At 41.8% G+C, this 22,222-nt stretch overlaps 2 protein-coding genes across 2 annotated transcripts in view; both read right to left on the reverse strand.

Annotated features, from left to right (window-relative positions):
• plcxd3 (phosphatidylinositol-specific phospholipase C, X domain containing 3) overlaps nt 1–9,591 on the reverse strand; it is a 15,797-nt gene extending 6,206 nt beyond the window's left edge. The window contains exon 1 of the mRNA XM_008293850.1: nt 9,489–9,591. Within this exon, the coding sequence (XP_008292072.1) occupies nt 9,489–9,591 (103 nt within the window). The remainder of the gene's footprint in view (nt 1–9,488) is intronic.
• A 1,974-nt stretch (nt 9,592–11,565) lies between these two features.
• oxct1a (3-oxoacid CoA transferase 1a) overlaps nt 11,566–22,222 on the reverse strand; it is a 44,973-nt gene continuing 34,316 nt past the window's right edge. Inside the window, exons 15-17 of the mRNA XM_008293852.1 lie at nt 21,457–21,537; nt 12,564–12,665; nt 11,566–12,446 (exon numbers count right to left, since the gene is read on the reverse strand). Coding sequence (XP_008292074.1) covers nt 12,411–12,446; nt 12,564–12,665; nt 21,457–21,537 — 219 coding nt within the window. The 3' untranslated portion in view covers nt 11,566–12,410. The remainder of the gene's footprint in view (nt 12,447–12,563; nt 12,666–21,456; nt 21,538–22,222) is intronic.

Genomic DNA, 22,222 nt, shown 5'->3' on the forward strand with positions numbered 1-22,222 from the left:
TGTTAAGGATTGTATCGTAAAGGGGAAATAACGAGGTCATCACTGATTACACTGACAGCGACGTGCTTCACAAACTAGTTAGCGACTTACTGTGAAGACACTGTTTGACTCCACACCACCATCTGCTCAGCTGTGACACCGACTCCGCTGCATGTGCTGCAAACAGCGCTAACAGAAGTGTAAATAATGAACTATGTGGCACCATTTCTGCATTAACATATCAGACAACACACACACCGATGTGAATGTTTCTGTGGGAGGCCGGTTATCAGCAGATAGCATCAGCGGTCGATCCGGCTCTAGTACGGTACGATCACCATCCCTATGGTCCCGATTTAAAGGTTCATTCTACACTTTCAGAAATGTCAGCTTGACTGGAAAAGATTCTTCCAAAGCTTGCGGCCTTCATCAAGTTGTCATGGGGATGTTTTAGTGCTTATCAAGCACCACGAGCATGGAACAACTGAGGAAAGGAGACGTAACAAGGTGGACCTTGTGTTGAGAACCGGAAAGGTAGAAAAAAAGCAGTCCTCTTTCACAAATCAATTCTCTTTGTTCTACAGTTATCATCGGCTCAATTGCAGGAACTGTATGTAACTCTGAGCGTCACATCACATCAAGGCAAGTGCATTTATGGCCAACTTGGCTGCAAATGACTGGTACTTTCATTATCACTTCATCTGCTGACTGTTTTTTCTTTGGTTACTATTGAATGCTACTGTAAAGTTTTCTAGAGCACGTAATGTCTCTGTAAATATCCCTTCCCAACGTGCTAAATTCGTCCAGCCCTCAAAGACTCAATTTGCAATTTCAGACCCTCCTGGGAGATTTGCTAACCCCCTGGGGGAACGCTCACTACTATTTTTCACAGCTTCTTCACACTTCTATCTCCTCCTCACGGATAGAGGATTGTATTAAAAATAATAGTATAACTCGTTTACTTATTTATCCACTGACAAGGAAAAAAAAAAAACTTGAACCCTTGACTCCTACAGTGAAGGAATCTGGAGGAAATTAATGACAAAGAAAAACTGCTGGACTCAACAGATTCCCAACCTGGATGATGCAGACAAAGGATGCCTGGCTTTAAACTTCTATTGTAATTGGAAAGACCTCTGAAGAGGGAAGGTGGCTGAACTGCTGCTTGAATTCAGACGCACTTACTAACGAGCGGATGTGCCGTTAAATTGCTCGCACACAGCTGTGGTGCTCGGCATTATCGCTAAATGACTGAAATTCATACGTCTTTTTCTTCTGCCAGAAGTGGTTCTGATGAGTAATTGAGCAACTCTTCTGGAAAGATGCTGTCTATGCATTAAAATTCTTCGAATGCCATTTAATTTAATGCCTTAAGCAGCACCATTATTGTTCTGGAGTGGCAGCAGGAATCACAGATTAAAACTTAAAACTCCATCAGATAAAACGACCAGAGAGACAAATATGTGAAGAATGATGAACTGAGCATTTAAACAACTTTTTCCTGTAGTTTAATATGCGGCCAGCTTAACACGCGTTTCAATTATTGCCTTCAGATGAAAGCAACAGATACCAGAGGATGAAAGGTCCTTGAAATGCTTCTTTGAAACCGATTCAAGGTGAACGCCGTTCTTCAGATCTGACGCTTGCGTCTGCGTGAGAGCGAAGAGTGAGTCGATGTCGGCGTGTGCGAATCATGCAGGTTAGCTCGTCCTGCTCCTGTCGCTGCAATCGCTGCTCGTCACAGACAGACGAGCCTCCCCCTCCTCCTCCCCCACCTCCCACCATGACCAACACACTGACACAGAGCCTGAGTTGACCTTCAGCTCTCTGTGCACCAGAGCCGGGCCCGACCAGTCAGTCAGACCATGAGCGGGGTGGACTGCTGGATCCTGGGGCAGGCCAGCAGACAGCATCACTACTGGCTGAGCATCAGCAGCGGGGTCACGGCGTAACAGAGGATGACCTTAACCAGTCACAACAGCTGCCTCTGCAGAAAATGTTTTATTTTAGGCTCCGACGGTTGTGCAACATAATTAGCACAAAATTATTTTTATTATCCACTAGTCCAGCGATTTTCTTCATGAAGTGATGAATCACTAAGTCTAGATAATATCACCAAATGCTGAAAAACACACACTCGTAATCTCTTCAAGCCCGAGAGGACGTCTTTAGTTCACTTCTTACCGACTAATGATTTAAAAATCCAAAGAAATTCAGCTGAATATCACGTAAGACAAAGAAAGTAAGCGACTCTCCACATATTAGATGTTGGATCGAGGTGATGTTGGGTTTCTTTGCTTGGAAAATGAGTTGTTGTCTGAATAGTTTTAGCTCCACCAACAACACACTTGTGTATATAACTAAGCTGCACAATTCACTTGGATCTTATTGTTGTGCTTTGTTATGGAAGCAAGTGCAGATGATAGAAATTAATCTCAACAGTCCCGGGGGACGGTGCAACAAACTATATCTTTATCAGGGTTTTAATGAAAGTCGAACACCTCAGGCTAACTAATAAAGTTTGTTTGTGGATTTCTAACGAGCATTTCCTTAAAAAAATGTCTGACAGAAAGCCTGTGGTTGATGCTGTGCTGCAGAGAGACCCGATCTCACAGGAAAGTATTAGCGTTCAGAACATCTGTAAGAATAAAAAGTCTGCAGAGGAAGCTGTTCAGAGACGTGGAAACTGCGTCACACTCCAGCTTTTGAGCCTGAGCTCTGAACAGGATTAATTATTGTTTATATCAGGAAATAATTTGCTTCACCTTAATGACGCGCCACGTCTCAAGGGCAACACGTTGGTTTGGAAATGTGAGGAAACATTTTAATTTCTGACAACACATTTTTTATGCTCAATAACAAAATAATTGCACTTCAGGATTGAGTCTTTTTTTTTTTTTTACAGGAACTAAAACTCTGCTTTCATTAGACAGTTTTTTAATCTTCTCATTATGGTGCTTAGAATTAGACAAAAGTGTTATTTAAATAATGAATATAGATAGTGTGCTGGTTTGTGTATAATCAAACGGTAAAGAACTTACTGAAGGAAATCTAAAACACTAAACAAGTCTTTGTGAATACGGTTTAACTCCACGCGATCGCTGTCGTTTGGCACGATCAACTTCCTGCTGATTAAATCCAAACTATCTGCTCTCAAGCTGTTTGATGGCTTCAGCTTTGATTGAAATAAAGATGTGTTCATGAAAAATAAAAAAAACTGAAAGTAACAGACTCAGCTTTGCCTCTGACTCACTAGTAACCTCGAAGAGACCGTCGCAGCAGCAGCAACGTAACACTTTCTACTGTTCAGATTGTGAACTTTAGGAACTCTTTTCCCTCCTGACATCAGCTACGTAATCACATGTCAGCTACAAACAAGCTCTACTGAAAAGTGGAGAGAGAATGAGCCAGAGCACAAAAGAGAGCTGAGATAGAGTGATCCACTTATCGATGTGGATGCTGATGATGATGCTGATGATGATGACGACGGAGGAGGAGGTGGTGAGTGATGACTGTTACCTCACTGAATTGACCTGTGTTAACTGAGTCATTCTCAGTGAATGAAAGCAGACCCATTCAAAAGGGACCACTGACAGTTTATGCCCTTTTTCATGACAAAACATCACTGCTCACCATGGACTCTCTCTGGATCTATTTTAGGAAGGAGAGGAGAGGAGAGGAGAGGAGAGGATGAGAAGGAAATGAAAAGTGACAGGATGGAGATCAGCTAAATGCTACTAAAAAGACAGACATAAGCTGCAGCCTCTCCGTGCTCTCACCTCCACACTTCACCTGTATGAATCCTCTCTGATTCTAAAGTCATTCTGATAGTGTTGCTCTTTCCATCAGATTTCTGCAACCATCTATTATCCGAAACTCCCGTTCAATTCGCTCTAATCTCACATCGCCTCCTGCCTCGCCGCTCTGCTTTCCATCTTGTTCGAGCGGCGGTGCACACGAGGTACATACACTTCCGATGGGGCTGAATTATTTGACTATTTGAATCGAGATAAATGTCCTTGTGCTGGAAACTCAATTAACTGCCAGTGGTGAGACAAACAGAGCTCGCAGAGAATCCATACTGAGCCATTTCTCCTGGTTTATAAGATATTTGATGTCCTTTGGCAACGTATAAAATTGGAAAGACTGCAAATATATAAAGACAAATGATTTTGTATAAGTACCGCTATGCCATCTTTACTTGAAACACCGATGCAGAGACTGGTATTCTTTGTAAATCCATTCTTAAAACAGAATTAGACCCTTTGCTCTCCGTTATAAGGTCTGGAACAGCAAAGCAGAGCAATTTTAAAGCCATTGTCTAAACTCAGAAGCTGCAAATAGGCAGGATGTGCACCTGGTCAAACACAATGACTTTGGATAAACTAAATTTGAGCCGAACTGAGATTAGGGCGGGCTGTAACTCATGGTTGCTTATCCATAAAAGAAACGAGCTGCACCACTCCCAACCTCTTTACCATCCATTTTCCTAATTCAGATGGATCTTCTCTCTCTCTCTCTCTCTCTCTCTCTCTCAAACTATTTTCTCCTCTTTGGTTTGTTTTCATCGTTGCATCCTCTGGGCTTCCACGGCTTTTAGTTGGTTGATTTCCCTGCCCTCAGCGCAGCGTTTATCCTGGCATCTGATACCATTCATCCTGCTTGTTCAAAGCCTTTAGTGGCAGCAGAGTGATCCAGTTGAAGGACTGATGGTCAGATTTACAGCTTAACGTCCTGAGCTTCCCTTTTCCTCCATCCAGAGGGAACCGAAAAAAAAGACTGAAGACGCCTCCTCTTGCAATGGATTTGTTTTTTATTGCCTTCAAGGCTATTTCAGCTTAATACAATTGCCTTCACCCTTTCCCCTTGGCCAAAGACATGCTATTCATTTCTTACCTAAAACCTTAAGCTGCTACATTTAGCCATTCAAGAGGTTCCCAATGGCTCCCTTGAGCCCTCTGCAAATCTGATGCTTTGGTATTACGTGGGCACTGTATCGCTGAGGTACAGTTACTTATCTTATCCAATAGTCTCGCTGCTCTGAATGAGTCAAACAAGATTTTTCCTTAAAAGAAAACTACATAAGCCACTGTCTAATTGTGAATTAAGTGAAAACAATTCCTAAAAACGTTGATGACTGCATCTTAGCCAAAACATCATGTACATCACCATCAAAGAGTCTTTCTATGTGGCGTTTGTTTCATCCCCAGAGATGCTTGTTGTCTTGTTCTTGCAGAATTCTGTCCAACGCAGCAAAAGAAATATCCTCAAAGTGTCCATTAAGTCGTTGCAGTTCAAGCATGACAATATTCTCACCAAAACATTAAATTACCACAAGACAGCGGCAACCTCAAACATCTCATTTGTTCCCCAGAGGTTTCACAAACTGGTTTTACAGCTGTATTGATCAATATGCTCCAAATGAAAAAAGCCACTTTGTGCAAGAGGTAAGCTTATAAATATGATAAACACATTTATAAGGGAGTTAATTTGTTCAGGGCTGTATGTAAGGCAGCTTATTTTGAGGTTCCTCTGGTTTATTCACTCCATGCATACATAATTATAAGTGGCAACTATTGCTACACTGGGCATCTGTATTTGCATTTACTGTATGACACAGATATACGCCACATACTCCGCCTACCATCATACCTGAAATGGCAAAAAAAAAAAAAAAATCAAATTTAATTACTACAATATAATCACTACCAATTTAATTATGGTAGTGAAATTGTGATGGCTTTTCCCTTCCCCCCCCTCCTCCTCCTACTGAAGCTTGTTTCATGGTGATAGAAAGAGAAACAGATTCACAATATCTCTGGCAGCACACCTTTGCAGACCAATCTCTGTCGGGCGAATGTGCAGCCAGACAGTCTGCAGGACTCACCGAGCAGATCTAACAATAGACACAGGAAAGCAGTTCTCCTCGCTCCCCACTGATCAGCCTTCAATCCATTTATTGACCCTCCATCTTTAATCTACTACGACCTCCTCCTCGCCACTCCCGCTCACGCCTTCTGACCCATAAACCCGGCACGTGTGGCCAACACAGAAAGCCAAGTCATGCCTGAATGCTGCCGTGGTCTTATTCCACAAACATGGTGGGTTTTCAGATGACTAGCAGGATTAAACTCAAGAAAATATTTGGAATATTTTGATGTAATAAATGACCTCCATGCTGGTGCACCGTGTCATTAGTCACAGCATCATAAAAAGCTCTATAATGGTAATTATTCTAAATAAAGCACTTCACAGGTCAGCGGTTATGTTCTATGCTGCCCTCAGATTTTAAAAAGAAAGACACAATCAAAGCCTGACTGTACTCAATCACCTCTTGTCTCGAAATTATTATAATTTATGGTTCTAGAAAAACCTATTCTTTCGCAGCTCGGCTCCTTTTTTTGGACACATTTTAGTCAGGTTTCACAGCAGTATTGAGTCAGCTCTCCTCTGGGTGACAAATGATTCATTGGTGTCTTTGGATTCTGAAAATCATGCATTTTTAATCCAGTTGGACTTTTGACAGGATTGATTGTTCCTTTCTATCAGATTGTCTCGGCCGTGTTGTGCAAGGCTTCGGGCTTTTGCAGGTATTTGCTTCTTTACCAACAAGACTAAGCAGTTAAGGAACAGACTGATGACTTTTGTTTTCCTCTCCGTCTATCTTGTTGTGGTGTACCACAGGGTTTTATTTTAGAGCCTAATTTGTTCTTATTCTGGTCACACTGAGAATATACAGATGTATGAAATCTGCTGAGGTTCTAAAGCTCCTCTTCACTGTCCAGATGGCTTCAAAAGCAGCAAAAAACTTTCATTGGTTTCTTTTTCCATCTCAGGACTAATGACAAACTAAAATGCTCTCTCTCTCGTTTAAAGCCCAGGAAACTTTACCTATTGAATACTGTAACTCACTGAGTGTAGGAGTCAGTCAGACGCATGTGACACCGAGGCTCCTCAAGAAGAAAGACCTCCATACATCCTTTTACTTAAGTCCCATAATTGGCTACCAACTCAGTTAAAGAAAAATAAAAGAACGAGAGAGAAAAAGCTACGATTCTTTTCCTTGTTCATAAAGCCCTGCATTGAGGCACCAGTCTACTGACTCCAGACTCTGACTCAGATCTTTCAACCAACATGTTCAATCCATTCTGAACTCCCAGTAGTAATCCAAGAGCGATGGAGCATTTCGAATCGCTGAGTGGCAGGTCTTCCTCCCGCTGTCGGGTATTTTTCCTCATGCTTTCGAATAACACACGCATTCATTATACCTTGTTTAGGCGCCTCACCATTACTGTCACCGCCTCGGTGATGGACTGAGGTGATTATCCTTTGGTCTATTAACCTCTTAACCTTTTGAAACGGCCATTTGAAAATTAATCTTCCTCCTCCTGCACTGGCTGCACAAACAATCAAAGGAGTAACAAAACAAAAAAAACAGACATACCAACTAACCATTTAATCATTCAGTAGTTTCTGACAGAAGTGAAAACCCATAATCAGCATCCTGTGTAGTGAAGCTTATACACTGGTGGTGTGATAAGATTGGCAGGCAGATCTAAGTCAAACAGCAACACCACATATGGCAAGCGAATACAATCTGTCTACAGCAGCTCTTTTATCTGCCAAACACATGTGCTGCTTTGAGAATCTAAAATGTGTTATAGTCACATACAGTATTTTCCAAGTCATTTGGTTGCATTAGCTCACCAGTTACTCGGAGCATGACAAATGGATGCCATTAAATCATTAAAAACCCTGATACTAATTAAGTCCCACTGTCACCACAATACCTTAAAAGAAATGCCTTGCTAATTATACAGGAGGTTGTGTACAATAATAAATACTATACAGCTGCTGGCAACACAGACACGGTGAGGTTTCTGGCAACAGCAGACTGCCAAGGCATCAGATTACCTCACAGAGCAGAGTACTACTTTGGCCTGGATCACTCAGGCTGTGTGTGGTGGGGAATTGTTTTCTCATAAATAAATACATCACTTAGTTAGAGGCAACAGCAGTTGTAAGGTCGAGGATTCTACAGCAGCACTTTCCAGCAACATACTGAAAACACGGCTCCTCTAACTAAGAGAAGAGATGAAAACTTGTGGAGAAGATGAGACTGTCTCTTCTGTTTCTTGTCTGTCCCAGTTTTATTCCTGTTTAAACAAAGGCCTTACAGTGCTGTATTCTAAGACAAGACAAAAGAACGTGATACTGCACAGACTTTTGAAATAAATCAGACATGCATCCCAATAAGAACACACGCTTGTTGCTAAAATAAGCTCTGATAAAATCCAGTGGATTTAGGGATATATCTTGGGTAAACATTACACCAAATGTGTGAAGACAAACACAGAAAAAAAAGTCCAAAGATTTGGTGGCTGTTTACAGAATCTGTATGCAAATGGAGGATGGAGCAGCTGGGCTGCAGGCAGCAGGAACCAATAAGAAATAATGATAGTTAATTAAATGGGACAGAGCATGTTCCCATGCTGCCTTGGTGTGGATGAACTGTGGTTTAACACAGCAAATTCCATGTGATTCAGCAAAATACATGCATGAGGTAATGCGTGGCGTGCTATTTCTGTCTGCAGATGGCATTTGATTAAATCTGCGATGAACTGCATGCGTAAAGGTAAGAGTTGTGGTCAGAGTTGATAATGTGCCCTGAGCCATATGTATGTGAAATACCATCACACACACACACAGACCTAAACACAGCAGGTATTAGTAGTTCAGCAAGAAAGATGGACAGAGGGGAAGAGTGAGATTCACAAAGGATGAGAAAATTTAAAAAAAAAAAAAAAAAAAAGAAAAGAAAAGAATGAAAGCTCCTTGTGTGGAGGTGTGATAACCACCAGGCAGCAGATAAGGAATTAACTGGCTGCTATTAAGCTGTTCCATCAGTCAGATCAGCGGTACAACCATCATTTCCAATTTGAGGGGAGTTAAAGGGAACCTGCATTGATTGGCTAAAGGTGCAACAGCTCATTTTCTATGGGCAGCTCTGTGCTGATCAGAGTGCGCAGACTGAACCATCCCACTCGTCGTCTCCCTGTGGCCACCACCCCAGCACGCCTCAAGTCATGCACTAAACAGAGCAGCGTGCTTCTCACTATTCTGAACCTGCAGCGTGGCTCTTTACTGTCTTTTGTTACCTTCTGGTGATTCTCATGGTGTGGTGGAGGGAAACCATCAATCATCTGATTGTAACCTTCAGGCAGCGGACCAGAGCGCGAGCGGGCTGAACTGTTCACAATCAATGGCACTTCTCTTGTTGCGCAACAGGTTCGGCTTTGTTTTAACGAGGTGCAGCCAAAGTAACGGGCGTTTCTTTTTTCTTTAACAGGTTGGATTGAATGCAAAGTAAAACATCAAAAGTTTGCAAAGCAGTTAAATATCTACAGTGGTCAAACTCCCCCCTCCCAAAAAAGAAATCCGTGCGTTTCTCATCCATCAGAACAGCTGCATGCCGTGCGCGCAGATATCAAAGGAGAAGGAACACCTACCGGGGATCGCCAGGTTGGTGAGCGGGATGGTGTGCATGCTCTGCGGTAAACTTGCCATCCAGTCGGCGAACCGCAGGTCGCTTCTCCCGTGAGACGAAGCCATGCTGCCTGCCACCTTGCACACAACGCTCCGTTCTCCCGGACCGGTGCCTGCGCCAACCTGGAGTGCGCTCTATCCCCCCTTTTCTCGCCACGCACAGACAGACACAATCACACACACACTCTCTCTCTCTCTCTTTCTCTCTCTCGCCCTGCCTCACTTTCTCTCTCTCACACACACCGAGAGTCGGTCCACACCCCCCTTGAGCTGCACACAACAGCGGGTAGCACAATTATGAAAATGCGGTTGGACGGATCCAAATATGGCAACAATCGGCGGTGTGACGCGCAGATATGTGCAGCCTGGTAATAATGACACTGCACATGTTTCACTTAGACAGCCACCTTTGAAATAACAGCAACATATAGCCGCATGAACAATTCCAGCTGTCAGTTACACAGAACGAGGCTAGACTACACCAAATCCACGCTTTTTTTTCTTTTTTCTCATAAGGCGCCCAGAACACCCACCACTTGATGGCTGCGTGTTAAACATTAAAAAAAAAAAAGCTATTTCAGAACAATGCAGTTGGATAGTCTATTGTACATCAAAGGTCTTACCAAGCTGATGCCATCATGCAAGTTGCATCTTTATGGATCATTTTGTGAATTTCCAGCACTCACTTCAGGGCGCCATTATCTGAAATAGGTTCATTTTATTGTATTTCTACGCAGAAATTACGCTAAAAGAAGGCAAAGAGCGAGTAAAATCTATTTCCCAGCAGACTTCAAAGCCTGATGTCTGAGGTCATGTACTTGAATGAGTGAGAGCCATATGGAAGTGATTCATTATAGCTGCAATTAATATGTCAATGACAAAGACTAACTGCCATTTCCAGTGAGGTGATAATCAGCTTGCTGGCCACCTTCACATGAGTCATTCCGGAAACAGGTCACGATGGCATAAAGATGGAGAATATACAAAAAAAACCCTGCATGTTTTTTCAAGGTATGCCTGAACAGTACAGAGATCTTGTTGTTTTTACTCAAGATGGCAAACTATCCATGCATGACTTGTTAATGTCCTTTTCCCATTTGGTCGTGCTTGGAAGGGCTGATCATGTTAACCCACAGTGACACCACACAATCAATACCGACATAACTGCCCCGCATAATTAGAAATCACTCTCCCTGTACATCTATAGGGCTGCTGAATGATATGCTCTGTGCACATATATGCTGGATATTATCACCAATTACCTTTGTTTCAAGCTGAATGCAGTGTTCATACATTATCAGCAGACTAATGATAAACACCGTGGAGGAAAAGGGATAACTGGACTGCAAAGCTGAAAATGCAAAGGATTATAAATTAGCCAAACATATGGGTCTGGTTGGTTTGTTAAAGCCCTCGTGTATGTATGATGTGCAAGCAGCAGTTTTCTCAAACCTCAGCATCCAGATTGTCACTATGCACACTCACGGTGTTCCGTTTTTTAATTTGTCATTTCAAAAAACCCCAAAAACATTCAGCTCATGCACCTCTTATGTTCAAACACTTGTGCCCTGGTCATGTTCCTGAAATTCTCTCCTCACCGCACTCAAGCATGAGAAATAGGTTAGTAAATGTAGGCTTATGGGGTACAACTGTGCTGTGACTCATAAAGGGATGTGCTGGATTAACATCATCAGCCGGTGGCAACAACCCCTGTCACTTTATTCCATTTTTCTGCTTGATGATCCAGCCCAGTTGATCTCCCTGAACCCAGAAGCCCTCCGGCTGAATCCTGCAGTTATATAATAGCCCTCAGGTAATGGCAGCGCCTCTCTACTCGAGTGGAGAAATCACATCAAGAATGTCAATCTAAACCCACCATCCGTATTTAGAGAGCTCTAACCTGTAGCGTGCCACAGACCATTACTCTCAAAGCAGCCATTTGTTTTAAAGCACATGAATTGAATAATATTGTTGGATTTGCGTTTCTTCTTCTTATCCAGAAAGCATAACATTTAAACAAAAGAGACGATAAAAATCCCACTTGTTTCACTCTGCACTCTGTTTTATTGTATGTACAAAAGCAGAAGAACAGCAAGAGTTAGAAAACTGTTAAGGCTTGATGTTTCCAGCTGAGCTTAACCGATATCAGAGGTTTAGAGAATGAGAGGCAGGCTGACCTTTTGGCAGAAGTGATTATTACAAACATATCTCGGTTAGATCCATGCTACTGGATCTCCTTTGTTTTGGAAGTGAGGAAAAGCAAAATGATATCTTACAATGGCTCCATAATGTAAAGAACTTTTTTTTTTTTTTGTTATGGGTGCAGCACGAATCTAAACAACCACACACAATGTTCCTTACAAATGAGGAAATTACTTGACCTAGAGTACAGCTGTGTCCTATATTTATTACATTTAGGTTGTACCTTATTACAGTAACTTGCTAATCTTACAGTAAATGTGATTCAGGAGAGTTATAGTATCATTTCTGCTCAAAAAAAACAAGTAAAGTTGCATTTTTCCTGGAAGACATACAGAGAATACAGCCACTTTTAATGCATTCAACCTGATTGTTTGGTAATTGCACGCAAATATAGGTAAAAATTCATAACTTAATGGTGTGATAGGCAACAAGGTAATGTTCCCTAATGGTTTGTCAGACTAGACCACAAACAGAACTACGCATGCCGGCTCTGATGAGTCCCCATTCAGTTGATATTACTGAGAACTAAATCCCTCTGATATTTGCATACTGATTACCAGGGAACTGAGGCATTTGTGTTTGGTTAATTGACCCATCTTAGCCTGTTAAATCACCAGCTGTTTATCACTGCGAAATGAAGCGACACAAACCGAAAACACATCTCAGAGTCACTAGGAGCTCCTTCAGATCTGCTGCATGGGCCTCAGGTTGGGAGACACCTAGAAGACGCCAGATGGGAGACGAGGACAAGAGAAAAGTACGACGGTTATCAAAGTTGAAGATAAAAAAAAAAACTTTTATTTCTGTGCTGGTAGCCAAACTGTTCCATTACTCACCTCGAAATCTGTGCCAGTACATGCCTTGATATCCTCAGGAGTAAGCCCCTCCCAGATTTCTATCAGAGTCAGGCCTTTTGTCTTATCCACATCAAACACAGCCTGGTGGAAAGAAAGAGGACAGAAACGAGGGAGGGGATGTAGGCAGAGAGGGAAAGGAGAGAAAAAAAAAGATGTTTAGAGGGAGAGAGACGGGGGTGGGCGATGAGGCACAGAGACAAAACGGTGAGAATGAGTATTTCTGTATTAGACAAGTTTGAGCCCTGTGGTGTGTGTGGTCACCGGGGTCACAGATGAGGATGTGGGGGCCTGGGCTATCAAAGCAACCAAAAAGAGACAACAACCCCCCCAAAAAACATCAGCGCCACAAGCAAAAGAGCCAGAGTACCACTTCAATGTCATCCATGCACAAGATGACAAAAAAAAAAGCTGCAATTATTGGTGACACATCCAGGAAAGGCCTCCGAGTGGTTGGACTGCTGGCAAAGTAGGCAGCGATTATATTTGAATTGTTGCACTGCGTTTAACAGTTTAAACATAAAAGACAATCAATATAATTGTGATCGGAAATGTGAAAGCTCAGCTTTAGTACTGAATAATTCGAGCTGAAGGTCTGAACTCAACAGGTCTTGACCCAAAACCCGTGCTGATGCAGCACAAGGGAGACAGTGCTGAAGAAAAAGAAATTGACATCTTGTAAAAAAAAATATTCCACTCCATATGTAAATTCCTCTAACCTTTAGAAAAGACTGTTCACTTCAGATAAAACAAGCTCCAGTTTACAACAACCTCAACTAAAACTCTAAACCATCATTGTATTGTTGTACTGCAATATCATCAGGGATAGTGACGCACATCATTCACCGCCACCGCTGACTTGTGATGGTTAAAAAGGAATTGTGGGGCGCCGCTATAGCTCACCTGGTTGAGCTGGCATCCCATGTACAGGGGCTATAGTCCCTGACGTTGAGGTCATGGGCTTGAATCCCGCTCATGGCCCTTTCCGCAGGTCCTTCCCCCCATTCTTCTCCCCTACTTTCCTGTCTCTCTCTCAACTGCACTCTCAAATAAAGACCAAAAAAATAACTTAAAAAAAAAAAGGCATTGTGACTTTTTGTGTTCATCTCTTTACCTGTGATCACGTTAGTCGAGAGACAGAGGATTATGCATGTGCACTGTGAGGAGCTATGAATATGTACAAAAGCACAGGGGGAGTTGCTAATTCTGATGCTCGCCTTAAATGCATTTAGTTTTCTACATGTTCATGAATAAAGCCACTGGAGGATTTCAGCATCTCTGACTGGAATGAAATACAGCACATGGCCGAAGGCATCAGCCCAGTAAAGGAGGATCCATGGTGGTACCTTCTTGTAATTAACCATGTAGAATGTTGCCAAACTTTCCACTCACACTAAAAGACAAAGAATCTGAAAACTTTATCTGAAGAACAAACTAAGCTATATTTTGTCTTCTCAAAAGCAGCAACAAAAAAAGAGAATCAATATGACACACTGTGCTTATAGAGTCTCCTCAGGCAGCAGACCTGCTATTACCTCTTTGATCCTTCTTTTATGAGCCCAAGTAATTCTGTTCATTCTATTTGCAATTTCTGTGTTTACAGCATCAGATTAATATGGTTTGTTCAGTCCAAAGTGTAATCGTGTCTCAAAAACACTTTGGTTTTGGCTTGGATTCTCTCCTTGCTTGGATCCTTTTACATTTAGTGGTAATTATCCTCGATACTGTAATTTTCTGTTGATGGTCTTTCTCCACTTTGCTTGCTTAAAGACTGGGATGGTTTTCAGCACAAACATGACCCGTGTCTCCGTCTCCACAACACAACACAGACACAGGGCAGAAAAGAAAACCTTCACTTCTTCATTTTTACATTTTAAACCCATTTAGCTATTTTTTCTCAAGTGCTATTTTCTTTACTAATCTGGAGTCACACAAATGACAAAGCAGTACAACCTTCAAAAACACATTATTTATAATCTAGTGCTTGAAAAGTAATGTTTAGCCAGGGGGATTTAAAAGCTGGACAAGCTTTCTGCGTTGAGTTCTGATGATTCTGAGGTGTTTACTGCAAGATATTCTTACTATTCATTAAGACTATAATGAAATCGGGCCGTCGTTTTAGCTCACCTGGTTGAGCTGCCGACCCATGTACAGGGGCTATAGTCTCCGATGCAGCAGTCATGAGTCAAAACCCCCCCAAGGCCCCTTGCCGCAAACCCCTTGCCCAATCCCCCCCCCCCACTTTCCTGTCTCTCTTTCAACTGTCCTATCTAATAAAGGCAAAAAGGCCAAAAAAATAAGAATATAATGAGATTATGTCTGAGATTTAGAGGGACAGGGACACTGTTAAAGTCGCTGTTTCAATTTGTTTGTGACAATAATATCTATTAACAGATGGCAGCAGGTCTGACATGATAAATTACCTCGAGGTTGTTTTTGTACAGCTCATATAATAACAATTCAAAACTAAATTTAGTGCAATGGCATTATCCATATTTATGCAAACAATGCAAAAATGCTTTATAAAGACAGGCCAGGAAAGCTCATCCAAGCTGGGCCCTGTTGCTTCTCTCAGCAGGGACTGACTGGCTAAGCCACAGTCACATCCAGGCAAAGCCTGTCAGGATTCTCAGCTCATTAGAATCATACACACAGTGACAGGGCAGGAGGCGGATATCTCACTCCAATATAGCAAGACAGATGGAATGTCACAAGGAACAAGGGTCTATGGATAACACAGACACTGGCATGCATCTCTAATCGTGACACGTGTCACAAGTGATTAAGGGAAATTACAGATTTGCAAAAATGTGCCAGAGGTGGTTGATTTAGATGCAAGCAGTGTGCAGTTATGTTGGATGGTGCAGTATGTCAATGTCATACTCACAGTTGGACTCTGCTTTATCATGCAGAGGACCATGACACATAATGGTCTAGGTAAGCACATTACAAAACTATTAACCATCAGCTGACCTCATTTCTAATACCCACACTTCACTAATGAAAAACAAGCTATGCCTGCATCTACAAAGCGGCCTTTTGTTGTCAAACTGTTGAGTCACCTTTCTTCACAGTCTTCAAAGCCACCACCGTCATTAACCAGATTGACGCCAGTTAGTCATTAAGGAGCTGGTAGTCTACCCCATGTGTTGTCTGGCAAGATGTGGGCTGGATGTCACGTAACAACAAAAAGCCACCATTTCTCAGCCAGCTTAATGCTTTAGACAAATGTGAATACAAGAAAGAGATAGGAGCAGAAATTAGCACGTAACCCCTCCAACAAATAAACAAGCCCATCCAGGATCCTGTCGATGTATTCCAGCAATTACAAGGAGCACGTTTTGAGATGTGTTCAGACAAAAGCTCACAGTAGGACCATAAAAGAATTTCAATTTGGTTGCTCGAGTAATAATTGGTGTTATTGGCATTGCTGTCATTATGGAAAATACCAAAGGTAGCGCTTTTCTGGGACCATTATGATTGACTGAATAATTCAGGAGTCATTCTGCTTCATCTGTGCATGAAGGGGAAACGATTTTCTTTAACTTTTTTTTATTTTTTAAAATACAAAAATCAATCCGTAAATAGTTGCTTAGAGGAGAAACAAAAGCAGACAGTTTGCGTGTGAAGACCTTTGTAACGGCATCAACTCAGGCAACGAGGGGCGCAGAGATGATGTGATTTACTAGCTGCACAAATGACAACACGCATTTATATGTGCATGTGGTGATTCCGTCGTATACAGGAGCAGCAGAGTCAACAGCCTGAGGTAACAGGTTTCCCACCACCCGGAATCTGATTTCACAACAACACTATTTAGGACACCTGGATCACCGTCCCTCCTGGCCATCGGGAGCCAAGGAGGATGTTGCGTTTGTGACAATATATTGCACGTGTCAGCATCTGTTTCTGTGTGGACACAAAAACGTACTTTCTGGAAGGTCCCAGTTTCTGCCTTTATTGTAGATGTGGAGCAGTGATTTTAATCATGTAATGATAGCAACCGGTGGAGGATAACCATTAACAGGTGTATTAAAGGTAGTGTTTGTCACTCGGTTTACACAAGGTGAAGCTATTAAACAGTGAGAATAATGCTGTAATGCAGTTTTGTTTAGCTCAATTGTAATTAAATCATTTGCACATAATCAAGCAGACTGAACCTTTCAGAGGTTGTTAATGCGTTCCACTTGGTCATGTGGTTCCGTGCATGTGCCGCGCTGTGGTGCGACTTACGTAAGTCCAGTCTTGTTATTGAATAGCTGCACCTTGTGTACCCTCATTTTCTACTGCTGGGAGTTACGTCTGGTAAACACTATCATGATCATTTTCTCACAGCCCACATGCAGTTTCATACAGTACTACTGGCTAATATAGAAGAAAAAGCCCCGGTGTTGTGCTGCTTGGCTGCCTTGTTATTCATCTATTCATAAACTGCCTGAACAATAATACAACTGTAGATACTGAACAGGTGTTGAGGCCAATTCATGCTTGTCGTCCTTGTCACAGTGTGCGCAAGAGTCCACAAAGATCCACAAGGCTCCACAGAGGTATGGGTAACATAAATTTTGTCATTCAAGTCCGTGAAGTTATGCAGACCCCTCTGCAGACGTTTGCATCCAAAAACCCAGAAAGACAAATGGTTCTAAAAATAAAAGCTTGTTTTGAGAAGAAACGGCACACATCCGCTTCTCCACATCCACACCTTTATAATCAATCTTTAAAGGAGTTGTAAGTCACTTTTGGACTTTGGAGATGCTTTGACTTGTTTTCCATTGACGGGAAACTCTAATTTCTCCAGAAATCCTGCGTGATGTACATCCACTGTGCTGCCATGTCTTAGGAATAATTACATTGATACAGCCAACTCTGTAACGAGCTGCTATATTCTGTATAAAGTGCAAAGCTACAGCCAGTTGTTCCGAAACATCCACGAAACCCTGGGCAATGAAAGACTGGGCAATGAAAGACTGGGCAGTGAAAGACTGGCCAATGAAAGACTGGCCAATGAAAGACTGGGCAATGAAAGACTGGCCAATGCGACAGTCTTGAAAAGAGGTTTTTCTCTCCAGTGTTGTCACGGAAAGAAATGGCTGCAGACCAGACTATTGTTGTACTTTTATATGCAATACTGATGAAATAATACATCAAGGACTCAAATAACCTGTCATAAGGGAGTTATATCACATTGTAAATTACACTAGGAATAAGAAATAACTTCTTCTCATGATCATGTCCTTCCATTGCTCGCTGTACATTTGGCTTATTTAGATTTGTGTTTTCTAGTCTGCATTCATTCATTCATGTTTCAGCTGGCATTTGACTATCAGTTGAAGAGGAGAGTGCAAACATACATTTAAAAAAATAATAAAATCTTACAAATATATTGCTCTTAATGTGTTAATTCCTACATTTCTCTAGTCGAGCTGTGCCACACACTCACACACCAAACATATTCAACAGGTAAGGTTCACTACTTGTTGAATGAAAACAGTTCATTTTGTAATAACTATGCATACTCAACATATTGATTATATTAAAAATAACTGCTGATACAAAGTGTAATGTTTGTTTTGCTCGTGCAAAAAAAGGAAAAAAAAGAGCTTTTACAACCACAGCAATCTTCATCAAATATGTAGTGGGGAAAAAAAAAAAACATAACTCTCAACTTTAAACTCATGACGACAGCTTTCTGTACAACAAGGAGTTGGAGGGCCCCCTTGGGACAAATAATAGGGTGTAAATTGTTTATTGATCAACTTTGACCAGTCAATAAACACATAGCTTATATAGATTTAATGTAGTCTGGAGTCTAGGGGATGCTTACATTGCCTCAAAGTCACAATATCCTTAAAACACTGTGTTTCTCAAACAGCTTGTGTAGATCTGTAGCTGCTGTTTGCCCACAAAACAATAAAGGGTGAAAGATGACTTTTAGCTATCCTTGTGTTACAGTAGGTGACCTACTTTTAGCGTGACAAACTTTGCTCAGATGCAATATTAGAGGGATGGAATGTCAGTGTTGAGAAATGTCAAAAAAGGAGGCCTGAGGAAAACACAGAGCACAGACTGAGACCGTATCCACGACATAATCTCATGAATGTGGATTCAAACAACCCAGACTGATTTTTTTTTTCCTTCTTGTCTGTCTGAAAACGACACAACAATGCAGACAACTATTCACTCCCACAGAGCAGCTTCAGGTCTCTTCTTCACATATATACATGTTTAATAGAAACACTAAGTGAGCATATTAGTCACTATTTGCAAGTCAGTAGGGATGAATGTTTTGTCTTTCAATGAAGTGGAATACAGTTGACCTAGCTTTTCACTTCTGTCTGTGGATGACAAATGCACTTCACAAGTAGAAAAATCATAATTCGATTGATCGTCTCGATGCTCCCGGCTTACCAAGCAGACAATAATTCCTGAGGTGCTGCACTGATACCCCCCATTCAAATCACTATTTTATTCTTGTGCTGCTTGACAACAGAAGCAGAGGAAGATGTTATTGTTGCGGGGTATATTGATTTTCAAAACAAGCAATCACAGCGGCGAGTGGAGGTGACAAAAAATTGGCTTCCTAACACTGCCGCCGGGTATAAGCACTCTTGCAATATCTGAGAAGATGACAGGCTGACAGTCACTCGACAGCATTTCTGAAAAGTTCAGTTTTTCTCCGTCCAAACTACAAAGAGAGACGGGCATCGTCAACGGAAGAGTGTTATGAGAATGACAACGTTTTGGGACAGACAACGCCGGGGTGAGTGTGAATGGGAGGCCAAATGGAGAGAATGTAATATTTTCAAATTTATTCAAAGCACAACAGACATGGTATCAGAAGAATAGAGGAGGAGGAGGGATGTGGAGGCAAGCAAGGACAAATAAATAGGAGAATATATATTGATAGAGATGAAAGGAAATGAGAAAAGAGGTCATTAATTAAAAGCCATTATAAAGAAAAGGAAAAAAAAAAGAAAAGAAGCTGGGCATGTAGGAGAAGGCAGTACTGATGGAGAGAGAGAAAAACCAATCAGCAGAAGTTGGTGAAGAGGAGGAGGTGGTACCGCTGCTTGCTGGGCAGTAGAGAGAGCTTTAACCTTTATAAATGTTGACAGAAATCTGCTTGCTGAGAAATGTTGCGCAACCACAACAAAAGCCAGTGGAGCAGAAAAGAACAGGTCATGTTTTCAATGAGCAAGTTCCAAAGGCAGCAGCCACCACCAGGGTAACAGGGAACTGGACACACAAACTGCAACAGCACCAAGATCTACAAGCTACTGGAGCCTCTCCCTGGGCTTTTTTTTTTCTCCTTCCAGTACCACCCCCACACTTCTTTTTCCCAGTCAGTCAGTATTTACAGTATAGCTGCTCATTCTTCACACCTGTATTCTTCTACCTTCTATCCTATACCTTCGCTTTTTTTTGAATTTTTATTTTATAATCAGGGTCACATCCATAAGCTTAGCACAGGTTTTATATCTGTCCATCACAACCAGAACATAAATTATAGGGATCCAAGCACAAACAAAACTCTTTACCCATAAATGATGAAGATACCCGTGGGCGCCATCTTGAAAATGTAAAATGGGAACGAACGTCGTCACCTGTCAGCCCTTAGGCATGGTCTCCAACTCTCATGCAACCATGAAAAAATGTGTAAAAAAACAACTACTTTATAACATCCAGAGTCTCAAGATCAACCTTGTCCATCTCTGCCACTCCACAATGTACTTCTACAGCACAGTGATTTCCACAAAAGCAAGGAATTACAGCAAAAAACGCCAAAGGCTTTCCTCCTGCAGGTTGATGGACACAAATAGTCTCTTTGGTAATCACCGTAACAAGTGCACATGACCTCAACCTCCCTTGATAGGCAAGAAAAAGGCTTTCACAGGTGGAATTTGAAGCCCCTTTGGACAAGAGCCTCAGGCAACCTTACTGCACATTTGGATTTACAGGGTGTGCCTCACTTTTCATCACAGTGCAAAGTACAAAACATACAGTTTAGATGTGACTGCAATCAAGCAGTCACTGCTAATCATGGACAGAGTTCCTGATCAGCTGAGCACTAACAGTGTCACAAGCAGGGCCGTGGGGCGGGGGCGAGACTATCAAGAAAATACATAATAAAGGAAAACCCAGCCCCAATCATGGAAATTAGAAAAACATAACAAAGTCAATATGCAGCCTGCTTACAGACATGAAGGGATTGAATTAGTGTTAAATGAATAAATGTGATTTCCATCATTTACCGGCGTCACTCTGTTGCATCATATCAATCGATCAGTTGGCTTGTGTGTGCGTGTTTTTTAATAAGTGTGTGTGAGAGAGAGAGAGAGAGAGAGAGAAAGAGAGAGAGAGAGAGAAAAATGGAAAAGGAAAAAAAAAAAAAAACAAAAAAAAAACAACTTGTGACTTGTGCTTCATTGGATTCATGGTTTCTGTGGTTGACCCACACACACAGACCCCCAACAATCTGAATGGGATATTATGTCGGCTATAACTGGGTGTCCTTACCTGTGTATTTGGTGGATTAATATTTCACATCATTGCCATTTATCAAAGTCACTGAATTAACCTACGTAAGTGATGAGTATCCCCTCATATGCACAGCATGTCCCAAAAGTTTAATTGTTAAAATAACACCAAATTGTATATCATCCTCTAACATTCGCCAACTGCAGGTCTCTCACATGGTACGAGTCCTGCTCAGTCATAGCTTACTCACTGGCACCGTTTATGTAGCAAACACGAGCAAGCAGTCCAAGTTTATGACTAACGGCTCATCCACCCATTCATGCATGCGTGTATACATCCAATTCTGTTTAAATTTAGGTTGATGAATGCATATATCATGTAAACAAGCAAAATGCACCTTTTCTGTGATGATCCGGTCCACGCACTGTTTCCCTGTCAAAGGCAGCTTGCATTTGTCCAAGATCTTGTGCTTTCCCCCCTGTAAGAAATAAGGTAGCTGGTTAAACGAAAGGCCAGTGTTTCTGTAAAGTCTGTAAGTCGTTTCAAACTGTGTGTTAATTCTTTCATGGATGCAGCTTATGTTGTAAGATATTGCAGCTGGTTGCGTACACTCATTCTAAAGGATATATAGCATGTATTTCATGCGACTGTGTTGCAGTTTTGCCTGTGGCAATCTTTAAGAAAAAAAGCCCACATCTCAACGCATGTCTGAGAAGTATACATCATACATCAACCCCACCCTCCCCTTCATGAATGAAAACAGGCTTCAGGGCAGTAAATTTATGCTCACCTGCTGCACCATCTGGACGATAGCTGGGCGCCAGACAGAGAGCCATTAGCAAAAAACAGCATGCTTTTATGAATGCAGAACGTTACGCTGCCCTTGCATCACATTGGTCTGGACTTTCTAAAAGTAAACCAATTCAGTTGAATTGCTGACTGCTATTGTGAGAAACCCCGTGGGGTTATTCATCTCTCGCCGCACAGGTGCCAGTCTAACTAATCAGTTCTTCCCGTAACACCAAGTCCAATTCTAGAGTTGTATTTAAATGAGCTGAAGACGAGCGAACAGGAAATGTTTTGTGTGCTGAATCTCATCAGGATGAGCCAGCGCTCTCTGGTAAAGAGGCATTAAGCAATCCATTAACAAAATTATCCTTAAG

The sequence above is a fragment of the Stegastes partitus genome, unplaced genomic scaffold (assembly GCF_000690725.1).
Source record: "Stegastes partitus isolate 25-593 unplaced genomic scaffold, Stegastes_partitus-1.0.2 Scaffold916, whole genome shotgun sequence".
Taxonomy (NCBI): Eukaryota; Metazoa; Chordata; class Actinopteri; family Pomacentridae; genus Stegastes; species Stegastes partitus.